An 11723-nucleotide genomic window follows, 5' to 3' on the forward strand; every position below is an offset into this window, starting at 1 on the left:
TACTGAACCAGACATTAATCTGTAGAAATACGTTCAGAAATTATGGAATTGATGGAATTGTCTGAAATAATCATAATTGACCTGCTTGTTTTTTGATTTGTTTCAAATCTGTCACGTCAAACATGTGAAGACACTAAACTCAGTCATTGAAAAGAAGACATTCAGCAGTTTAATTGTCAAATGAACGAATGAATGAACACAATCTGTCAGACTTTGGATTATTTTGATACGAACTACGTTTTCCTAATAAACAGTGAACGTCTTTTTCCCTATTTGAGGACATGTAGACACGAGGATTAAGAGGATTTTCATTCTGGATTCACCGTGTGAACGTTTCTACGCCACAGATGGATTAAAGCACATCAGATCAGGTTCAGTGGTCTGAATTCAAATCTTTCCTGCGTCTGCCGTCAGAGAACCAAAGTTTCATCACTTGGACATTTGTGGACGACTGAAATCAGTCAATGACTGATCAATCATCTCAGTCTTGAACAATGAAACTTTTTTTGTTTTTATTTTTATGTATTATTTAAATGTTGGCCAAATTCACCTTTTTCAGATGATGATGCAAACGGCCACCCCTGCTCGCCGCCCCCTGAACTGACCCTGCTGACAGTTACGTTACATCATATGCAAATTGCTGTTGTGGTTTATTATTAACATTATTTATGTTTTGTTTGAGAAACAGAGAAGATAGAAATATATTTTCGAGTTCATTATGATCACTGTTTATGTGTCGTGATTACTGGTGTAGTGAACCTTTTCATTTTTAAACGCTCAGTGAACATTCCACGTGGTATTTTTCTACAACATGCATGTCTTTGATCGGGGACGCCTGTTTATGACGACGCGTTTGATTTGTTACAGTTTGTGTTTGATTGATACGGATTTGAATTACTGAGAAGCTTCGGTTGTTTTAGTGTAAAAAGAATAAAGAGAAAAAAAGTCAAATTAAAAGGATTGTTTTGAAAGTCTGGATTCATTTAGAAGCACCCGCTCACATGTCAACATGTTTTTTTTTTTTATTATACTTTTTGAACGTGTCAATAAATAATCTTTAATAAATTCACAGCAGTTGATCTACTCCACCCGGCTGCAGAGTCTGGTGACCGAATCAAACTTCCATTTTCCAAAGTCCAGTGAGAATCGTTGAACATTTATCATGATGCACATGTTCTTCTGTACAAATATATTATAAGAACTAATCGCTGATCCTTTTCCACAGTCTGGATGAACACGAAGAGTTCCCACTCACAGGCGAGTCAACGCTCCACTAAGTTCCTCTTCAGGCCTGCAGGAGGCGCCGCTCAGCAGTGGCCTACGACAGTCGCTCCATCTCAAACTGGACTTCCTGTGGTTTGGCCCCGGTCGCGTGGCCACAGCCCGACTGCGACGCCCCGGCTGAGGGTCCATGCGTCGCGGTCAGGGGGGCGGAGTTGTCCGGCTGCGCTGCCGTGGCGTCCGGCTCCGGGGCCTTGCGTCCGTAATAAAGCGCCCAGAGCAGCGTGAGGGTCAGTGCCATGGCCAGAATCTGAGCCACGCCGATGGACACGCCCAAGAAACGCAACACCTGTAGATGCTTCGTCCCACGGATGAAGGAGTAGATCTTTGGACCGCAGCCCTGAAACACACACACACACACACACCCACACGTTTGACCATATGTTCTTTATCTAACATCAAATATTTACATTTTTAAACAAACAGGTTGAAGCAAGCTGAAGGTGTGATGGAACGCTGCGTCTCACCTCTTGGTGGAGGTCGCTGAGGTCGTGGTAGTGGGCGTGGCGAGCGCAGCCTGGATACTGATTGGAGCAGCAGGAATCAGGCGGCCACTCCATCTCTGTCATCTCCAGCCAATCAGTGAAGTACATCACGCCGCAGCATTTAAACTGGAAACACGCGCAGGTCACATGACAGACAACGTGTGTTAGGGTCAGGATGTGGAGGACATTTTTTCTGGCAAGGACCAGTAGTCCTCATGCAGACCAAAACCTGGTCCTAATGAGGCAGAACTGGTTAACTTGACCCTTGTGGGTCAAGGTAATAGGTTTTTTCAGGGTTAAGACCTGAGGTTTCCCCATGGAGATAGGAAAACAAGTTTGTGTGTGTGTCCTTGAACGTGGCTCTTTGTGAGGACCAAAAAACTCATGAACCAAAGGGAGTGAGGACATTTTGGCTGGTCCTCAGGTTCTGTCACCCCTTAAAAGGACGGTTTGGGTCAGGTTAAGGGTTAAAGGTTAGTTGTGTGTGTTGTGTGTGTTTACCTCTGTCTGGAGGCTGTTCCAGGTGTGCGTCAGCCACTGGTGGCGCTGCAGGCCATAGTTTGGCATCCGAGTCTTGAGACTGATCATATCAGAGCGCTGCACTGACGGCTGCACACACACACACACACACACACACACACACAGTGATGATGGATTCGTCCTAATGCTCCGCCCCCTCTCTGATAACCACCAGGTGTGTCCACTCTGCTCTGCTGATAACAATCTGACTCCATTACCCACAAACCCCCTGCAGGCAGGTGACACAAACAACTAACACTGACACCACAGTCAGCGTGAGGTCAGTGTTTACGTAACTAACTGAACCTTTAGAACACAGAGCGTCTATGCTGCTTATTTTGACATTACAATATTAAAACGTTTACACAGAGGCTGTAAGAATGTGGTCTTAAGGCCTCTTTTCAGCACAATCTTATGAATCTTTTAAAAAAATATGAACAACAATAAAAGAAAAACAAGTGAGTTTTGCACAATTATCACCGTTCCTGTTGTTGTTTTTTAAATATGCAATATATAATGAATCCTAACTTTGACTCAACAACATGGAAAAATGCAAACATTTCATTTTATTTTACTGTTTTTTTTTATTATTATTTTCTTACATGTATTTATTTATTTATTTATTATTATTTACCTTATTTACTTCACAGTATTTGTATTCGCCGTTTGCACAGTCTTTGGTTTGTTTGTCAGAATATTTCATTTCGTTGTTGTTGTTTTTGTTTATTTTGTTGTTGTCTTGCCTGTGCGTGTGTGTGTGTGTGTGTGTGTGTGTGATAAACAGCAGCTGTCTCACATGTCTGTTTATTCTTAGATGAGAGTTTAGTTTGAATCAGCAGCTGAAAATATCTGAACCTGCAGCTGCTGCTCACACACACACACACACATTCAGTGAGACAGCAGGGGGCGCTGTACCCGGGGTTTCCTCACCTCGTCATACGTCCACACTGCGCTGGACAGCTCCACGCAGAAGATGACCAGCAGACTGCACAGGTACTGCAACACACACACACACACACACGCAAACATTGTGTCACAACGTCTCATCTTATCAGAGACACCTGACACCTGGCCCCGCCTCCCCCTGCAGACTGACCCCTGCAGTGACCCCCAGGTGTGTCCACGTGTGTGTGTGTCTCTGTCTCAGTGTTTGCCGGATGGTGTGGACTCTCACCCAGGAGAGCAGCAGCAGGTCACAGCGGAGGACGCCGCAGTATCCCACCATCGCCACGATGATGAGGAAGCAGCACACGGCGATGATGACGGGATGGACGGCCGGAGAGTACGTGAGGATGGCTGCTTCCTCCAACCTGAACACACACACACAGTGTGACATGTGACACCACCACGTCCTCACACATGTGAGACAGTTGTGCGTCCACGTGTGACAGCAGATCCGTGAACTCACCTGGTGTGGGCTGTCAGGGTCAGGACAGTGTTCAGAGAGTCTCGGATCCACGCTGCCACTCCGAGCACACACGCTGACATCAGCTGGACACACACACACACACAGAAATAAACACACACGGATCAGTTTCTGCTGCCTACAAATAACATCTCGGAATGTGAGACATGTTCCCACAGACAGACAGACGGATGTCCTACTTTCACTACAAACGTCAACTTTCACAGCAGAGTTTTTACAGTAAACTTTCACTGTAAATCTTTAAGATTTTGAGGGTTTTTGCGGTACTGTTCTTTTTAAAAACTCACATCGTAAACGTTGAACATTCCCCTGTCAATGTTTTACTGTCACTGTAAAATGTAACCCTAACTGACTGTTGTTGAATATCTTGTAGCTGCTAACAAATCATTTACTTGCACAGTAAACTTTAAATGTTCACTGTAAACGTTTAACTGAGTTCTGTTGAATTTCTGCAGTAACTTTAAGTGTAAACGTTCACTGTAAACTCTAAGACATCGCTGTAAATATTTAAGTCCCTGTAAATTTTAACTGGTTTCTGTTGAATTTTCACTGTAAACTGTAACTTTCACTGGAAACGTTCTCTGTAAATGTTTGACTCGCAATGTTATTGTTATCTTTCACTGCAAATTCTAACTCCAACTGTGAACTTTCAACTGAGTCTTGTTGAATTCTCACTGCGAACTGTAACTTTCACTGTAAATGTTAAACTTTTACTGTAAACTTTACAATATGTTAACTTTCATTGCAAATTCTAACTCTCACTGTAAATGTTAAACTGTCACTGTAAAGTTTACAATATCACTGCAAATCATAACTTTCACTGCAAATTCTAACTCCAACTGTAAACTTTAAACCTAGTCTTGTTGAATTGTTGAAGCTTTCACTGTAAACACTAAACTTTCACTGTACATTTTAAACTGTTACTGTAAACATTTACCTGAGTACTTTTGAATTATTGCTGTAAACTTTACATTATCACTGCAAATCTAAACTCGAACTGGAAATGTTAACTTTCCACTATAATTTTAACTTTCTTTGAGTTTGACTTGCCAACTTTAAATCACGTGTGATTTTTTTTTTTTACAGTACATCGGTTATGTTTCTGTTTGATGATAATGATGGAGCTGATGATGAAGATGGTGATGAAGATGACTTCACTCACCCAGAACAGCAGGTTGAGCGCGTACAGCAGACAGCGCAGACACCTCACCGCGTCCTGCCGAGCCATCCCGACCCACTCACCTGAGCCCGGCACACCATGACATCATCTGAGCCCGGGTCACCATGACAGCATACCCACTGGGAACACGCAGCACGCAGATTTCCAGTCACAAGAGATTCCTCTCTGTGCGTAAAAGGCGCATTCTGCTGCGCGTCTTCTTCGCTCCTTCTCTCTCGGATCTGTCCGTCGTCCTCTCTCGGCAGTTCGGGTTTCTCCGTCACTCGCTACAGGAAACTTTTGACGACAGGTGGTTTCTCACTTTGCTTCAGTCCCGCAAGAGGATGGAGCGCGTGGTTCTGGACCAACTATCACGTATTTGGTCACACCAGGGAGCCAAAAGTGGTCTACAGGACAAATCCAAACCCCAACTTTCCAGACTGAGACAACCACAGTGACCTGGACGAAACTGAAGTCCACAATCCAGCAGAGAGATCCAGCTCCAGAATCCGCTGCGGGTCCGAACCTCTGAGTCTGGACAGAGTCCTGTCCTGTCCTGCACTGTCTTCTTCCTCCTCCTCACTAATTAGATCCGCAGCAGCCGCTCCCTCCTGCTCCCTCCCTCCCTCCCCCTGAGAGTCCTGGGGGAGGACAGAGGAATGTCAGAGGGACAACAGGAAAACACAGACACGTGGAGGCCTCTGCTGGCAGCACTGACACTGTCCACATACTTCTGTCCACATACTTTCTCCAGCTGAGTCCTGCAGAAGTTACTTCTGTTGTTGTTGTTTATAGTCACACTGTGTCCACACATGTGGACATAAACCAATTTATAGTCACTAGTTTGTGGACAGAAACTAATGCACTGAAACAATTATTTTGCACAAAATAAAACCTGTTTTATTTAAAGCAGATCTTTATTGTCATTACATATTTAATAGAATGGAATAGATGTACTTTATTAATCTCAAACTGAGAAATTAGGGTGTTAAATACAACCACATTCACATTTAGACCAAACCACACACATGACACAAAAACCACCAAATAAACACATAACAATCATGTCAGGGAGACTATATAGTCAATATAAAATGAGATAATAATAATAACAATAATAATAATAATAATGTAAAATATATATAATGGTAATTTTGAGAATAAAAATAAAACCACACTGCACAGGAAATGAACATGAAATTAAACAAAACCAATTTTAATAAATATTTATCTCCGTTTTTGTTTAGTAATTAGAGTCCACATTATTTTGGAAGAAATGGTGGCTTCAAAGTTATTTCATATTGAAATGTAATCAATGACAAATAATTAGAATAATACTGCTTATTTATCCAGTTTATGTGTATGTACTGTAGTTTAAGATATTTGAACATCAATTTATAAAACTAACATTTTAGTATCTGACTCTTAACCTGTTTTATTGTTGTTGATCTTTATTATTACGTTAAAATCGTGTTTAATACTTAAAATCACCCATATTATAGTAATTTCGTTAAGAAATCGTTCAGATACTCCATTTCCCACAAGGCATCTCTTCCGAGGACGCAAATCGACGCACGCACTTCGTTTCGACCAATCAAATCAAGGCTGGGCGCCTACGTCACATTCTCTGACCTCAGTTCTCGGTCTGTTTTTTTCTGAGAGACACCGCGGCTGACGGCGCCATATTGAAAGAACAGATTTGTATCGTAAAACGCGTCAAACGTCGAGTTTTTCACCATGTTGTACCTGGAGGATTACCTGGAGAGTGAGTATGACACTGTAACACGGCGACGGGGGTGCTGCTGGCGCGTTTCGTGCGCTAAACGTGCACCATTTTCCGACTTGTGTGGCCGCGGCCGTTAGCTTAGCCGCGCTAGCATGTAACGGCGTCTTCTTCTTCTCTTGGCAGTGATCGAGCAGTTACCCATGGATCTCCGCGACAGGTTTACGGAAATGAGGGAGATGGACCTGCAGGTTCAGAGTACGTACACTGTGCCGGTAACACGCCGAGTACACACAGTTTACTCGTTTAATAGTCCATAAACTCATCAGATTATGGACTATTAGCCCATTTTAACAAATAAAAGCCCATATTAGAGTGAATAGTCCACGATCTGCTAACATGAGCGCTTATCAGACTGTTGACAAGCAGGTTTATTGCCAGGTTAAGTTTACACAATACTAAAAATATAGAATATATGCACATATAGAGTAAAGTGATATATATATATATATATAATATAAGGAAAATAAAATAAATAAAGAGTCATAGAAAGCCTTCATTTAATACAGAGTGTATATAATTTAAAACACAAATCAAAACAAGTTATCAGACGGTTGCTAAGTAACTAGATCAGTTCTAAAAATTATTAGCATAGCCGTTGGCACCAGGGCTGCAATGGTTATTAATCGATTACTAATGAATTGTCAACTGTTTTGATAATCGATTGATTGGTTTGAGTGGGTTTTTAATAATTAAAACAAGCTTTCAGATTTTGCAGCTTCTTAAATGTGAATATTTTCTGAAACAACAATCGACATTTTTCAACATTTTCTGACCAGCACATTTCTCGATTATGAATCTAATCAAAGTTGCACAGTTGCAGCCCTAGCTGGCACTGAGTGAATGAATGAATGATCTGCTGGGCTATCAGTCTGCCATTATAGCAGAGTAGCATTCGTTCACTCATTAGCAGATATGGCAGACGGGCAGCTTCATGGGGTTAGCAGCAGTTCGTTAATATGAGTGTACTCTAATTTAACATCATTTTACACATTTTACCTCTGGTTGCACCAGTTTATATCAGTTTACATTAATTTACACCTGTTTAACACCTGGTTATCATAGCTTACATCTGTTGGCGCAGGTTTGCTTATGATTTTATACCAGGTAAAAAAAAGTCTGTCTACATTCATATCCCTTTATATATCTGTTCCCAAGAGTTTGCACTTTTTATACCTCTGTTTTGTCATGTTTAACATCTGTTTACTCACCTGGTCACCACAGTTTTCCTTTGTTTACACCAGTTTTTTCATGAACACTTGTTACTCATTAATAGTGTCTATTTTGCAAGAGTATATATTTTAATTTGACTCAATATTTGTTTACATTTATTTTCACAATTTTAACACCTGTGTACAACTGCTTTCATGTGTTTACATCTGTTTGATTATAACCAGAGTACATATGTTGTGTGTTTGTGTAACATTGGCCTTTTTATTTTATATGTTTTTATGGTAGTTTATTGATTTTTATTTATAAGCTTGATTTGACTAGTTTTCACTGCAGCCATGTTTATATTCTGAGGTGTGACAGAGGGTTGATGATACTGCTGTTCATTTTCATTCTCTCGCAGATGCCACCGATCAGCTGGAGCAGAAAGTGATCGAGTACTTTGTCAACGCAAAGAAGAACAAACCAGAGTGGAGAGAAGAACAGATGGAGGTCATTAAAAAGGTCAGGACACAGTAATGTTGGAGGCTCTTTCCACATCTGGAACTAACATCCGTTCTGAGAGAATCAATCACAGTGTTCTGCTTTTAGGTTTTTCTGTGCACACTTGTCACATATTTGTCCCCTGCACCATGCTAACACCAGAAGACATCAATAAAGATTGTTTATTGCTTATTTATATATATTTATTTATTTTTATTATTTATTTTTTTTAAGGATTATTACAAAGCTCTGGAAGATGCAGATGAGAAGGTGCAGCTGGCCAATCAGATTTATGATCTGGTGAGTATGACACACGTTCAGTCAATCACATGACTCCGCCCCACTGTCGAGACGGCTCCCTGATTGTCCGACTGATGTCATGATTGACAGGTGGACCGTCACCTCCGTAAACTGGACCAGGAACTGGCCAAGTTTAAGATGGAGCTGGAGGCCGACAACGCCGGCATCACGGAGGTCCTGGAGAGACGTGAGTCGAGATCAATAATGAAATCGTTTTTATTTATGATGAAGAAGAAGAAGAAGTTTTAACCTTTCTTGTCTTCTCCTCAGGGTCTTTAGAGATGGACAGTCCGTCTCAACCCATCAACAACCACCACGTCCACTCTCACACCACAACAGAGAGTAAGTACGATTCAGGGACATTCACGGACAAATGTTAGTCCATGTTAGACAATTGTTAGTCATTCCCCAACGCACACGTGTTCTTTCAACGTGTTCGTTGTGTTTCGTAAACAGAGAGGAAGTACAGCGCTCCCGCTCACCACACGACCGAACACGTTCCGGAGAAGAAGTTTAAATCTGAAGCTCTGCTGTCCACGCTCACGTCAGACGCCTCCAAGGAGAACACGCAAGGTAACTGGCTCCACCCCTGACACTCGTGCACACCTGCACGCTGACCTCCCCGTTCCCCCTGACCCCTGTTACCTGTGTGACCCATACAGGCAGCCGTACCAACAGCACGACCTCGTCCACCAACAACGTGTACAGTGTGAATTCTTCTCAGCCACTGGCGTCTTACAACCTGAGCTCTCTGCCCGCCGGGCCCGGCGCCGGAGCGGGCGCCATCACCATGGCAGCCGCTCAGGCTGTACAGGCAACGGCACAGGTATAAAAAAACAATTTATCAGATCAGAGCGGTCAGGTTGTGATCTCTGGATTCTCCATCTTCAATTGTTTTCTTTTGGGACATCATTAGGGGCCATGTTGTTTGACCTTATCTTACATGTTGTGAAGTGTAAGCGTGTGCTGGTGAAGTCGTGTTCAGCGTAAACTAACACCGCTGTCACTCTGTGTCAGATGAAGGATGGCAGGAGGACGTCCAGTCTGAAGGCCAGCTACGAGGCCATCAAGAACAATGACTTCCAGCTGGGCCGGGAATTCGCTCTGTCCAGGGACAACACGGGATACTCGTCCTCTGCCCTGGCCTCCACCCTCACCCAGACCCTCACGCCCACCACCACCACCTCTGACTCCAGGGGGCGCAAGTCCAAGTGAGACCTCACATTCATATGTCTGAATCTGTGTTTTATGTTTTTTTTAGTCGTGATACTGACTCGTCGTCGTTTGTTTTGGTTTTTTATTCAGAAGCAACGTCAAGTCTTCCAATCATCAGTCATCTTCATCGTCGTCCTCTTCCTCGCTGTCATCATGCTCCTCGTCGTCAGCACTCGCCCAAGAGCTTTCCCAGCAGGCCTCAGCGCTTCCAGAGGCCGAGGCGACGAGCCAGGTCGACTGGACCTACGACCCCAATGAGCCACGATACTGCATCTGTAACCAGGTACACACACACACGTCTGTAACCAGGTACACACACACACGACTGTAACCAGGTACACACACACACGACTGTAACCAGGTACACACACATCATTCCTGGTCATGATGAAGATGACTGATTATTTGTTTCAGGTTTCTTATGGAGAGATGGTCGGCTGTGATAACACAGATGTAAGTGTTTTTGTCTGTGGATTCTCAAGTTGAGATTCTCAAGACCTTCACGTTTAAATGTCGTGATGATTAGTTGTGATTATTGATCCGTGACCTTCCCTCTGCTCAGTGTCCCATCGAGTGGTTCCACTACGGCTGCGTCGGCCTGACGGAGGCGCCAAAGGGAAAGTGGTACTGTCCTCAGTGCACGGCCGCCATGAAGAGGAGAGGCAGCCGCCACAAATAGACCCGTCCCCCTGCTGCGGCCATGATGGATTTAAAACCTGCAGAGTGTCTGAGGTCAGAGGTCGTCAGGCTGCTCACACTCATGCAGCTGACGGTGAAATCATTTTTGAAACAAACGAAGCCACAAGAAGAAAAATCGTAAAAACAAAAACAAACAAACAAACAAAAAAATGAAAACATTGATAATTTATCTCGCAAAAAAAACATTTATCTGATCAAATGACTTTAAGTCTGACTTAATTAATCCTGACATATCTTGACCAAATCTGTCTTAATTAAGTCGGACTTGACTAATATTAGGATCACTGCTTGTTACTGAGGGGTAGTCACATCATTTTTTTTGTCTTAGATGTCAGCTGACTGACAGATTATCTGGTCAGGTCAGAGGTCGACCGGTCAGGCTCAGGTTGGTGGGTTTAAAAACGGAGTCTGACTCGAGGTCATGTGACTCCGCCCCATCACAGGAAGTGAGCTCAGACTGTCTGGATTATTAAAAACCTGACTTAATGGTCTGTGTTTTCCTCCATAATCCTGATTTAAATAAAGTGATTTTAATAATCCAGATTTTGATAGAATATTGATTCAAAGTGATTGGCGTCGAGTTCCCTCATTTATTTCCTTAGAGTCTTTATCGCTGAACTATCATTAAACTCGGCCGATTGGTTGTTCATGTGAAAGCCTGACAGGCCCCTCCCCCCTCAAAAATGAGACAAGATGTGACCTCACACCTTTTTGAGAATGTATTTGTGTGTATGTGTGTGTGTGTGTGTGTGTGTGTGTGTAAAAACAAAAAATGACGTCCAATAAAATGGTTGATGTTTTTTAAATCTTGTTGTAAAAGTCTTTTCTTCTCCACATTTTACTGATCAGCTTAATCAATTATTTATTGACCTGTCAATAAATTATTGATCAGTTCTCAATTGTCAGCAGATATCAGGTCAGATTAAATTTAAAATTATGGAGTAGTCTAATCTGAACCAGTGCACACGATCAATAACATTGTTTGTTTTCAGATTTTAATTTCTAGATTCAAACGCGGTCATTGAACGCATCACCCACTTAATCCAGTTCATTTCCCTCTTCACTAAATCCCAGTCAAACAACGACGATTTTACACACGCAGTCTCTGCACACGTGTGTGTGTGTTCCATAAATAGCCTAAAGTGTGTGTGATGGGGTAGCCGTGGGGGGAGGAGGGGGAGGGGCAGAGGGTAACAGAGCGGA

At 42.7% G+C, this 11723-nt stretch overlaps 2 protein-coding genes across 2 annotated transcripts; one reads left to right on the plus strand and one right to left on the minus strand.

The window, feature by feature from the left end:
• Nucleotides 1-960: 960 nt before the first annotated feature.
• On the minus strand, nucleotides 961-5469 carry tspan12 (tetraspanin 12). Its single transcript, XM_044022639.1, has 7 exons — nucleotides 4874-5469; nucleotides 3694-3776; nucleotides 3460-3595; nucleotides 3216-3281; nucleotides 2268-2375; nucleotides 1749-1892; nucleotides 961-1621 (listed from the first exon to the last, which is right to left on the minus strand). The coding sequence occupies exons 1-7, from the start codon at nucleotides 4937-4939 to the stop codon at nucleotides 1319-1321; spliced, it is 906 nt and encodes a 301-aa protein (XP_043878574.1). The 5' UTR covers nucleotides 4940-5469; the 3' UTR covers nucleotides 961-1318.
• Nucleotides 5470-6507: 1038 nt separating this feature from the next.
• Nucleotides 6508-11275, plus strand: ing3 (inhibitor of growth family, member 3). Its single transcript, XM_044022798.1, has 12 exons — nucleotides 6508-6635; nucleotides 6780-6851; nucleotides 8227-8327; nucleotides 8541-8606; nucleotides 8697-8793; nucleotides 8877-8948; nucleotides 9063-9179; nucleotides 9269-9432; nucleotides 9624-9817; nucleotides 9912-10104; nucleotides 10236-10274; nucleotides 10384-11275. Exons 1-12 carry the CDS (start codon nucleotides 6608-6610, stop codon nucleotides 10498-10500), a joined length of 1260 nt encoding a protein of 419 aa, XP_043878733.1. The 5' UTR covers nucleotides 6508-6607; the 3' UTR covers nucleotides 10501-11275.
• The last annotated feature ends 448 nt before the right edge of the window (nucleotides 11276-11723 follow it).

This window comes from Solea senegalensis, linkage group LG3 (genome assembly GCF_019176455.1).
Source record: "Solea senegalensis isolate Sse05_10M linkage group LG3, IFAPA_SoseM_1, whole genome shotgun sequence".
Classification (NCBI taxonomy): domain Eukaryota; kingdom Metazoa; phylum Chordata; class Actinopteri; order Pleuronectiformes; family Soleidae; genus Solea; species Solea senegalensis.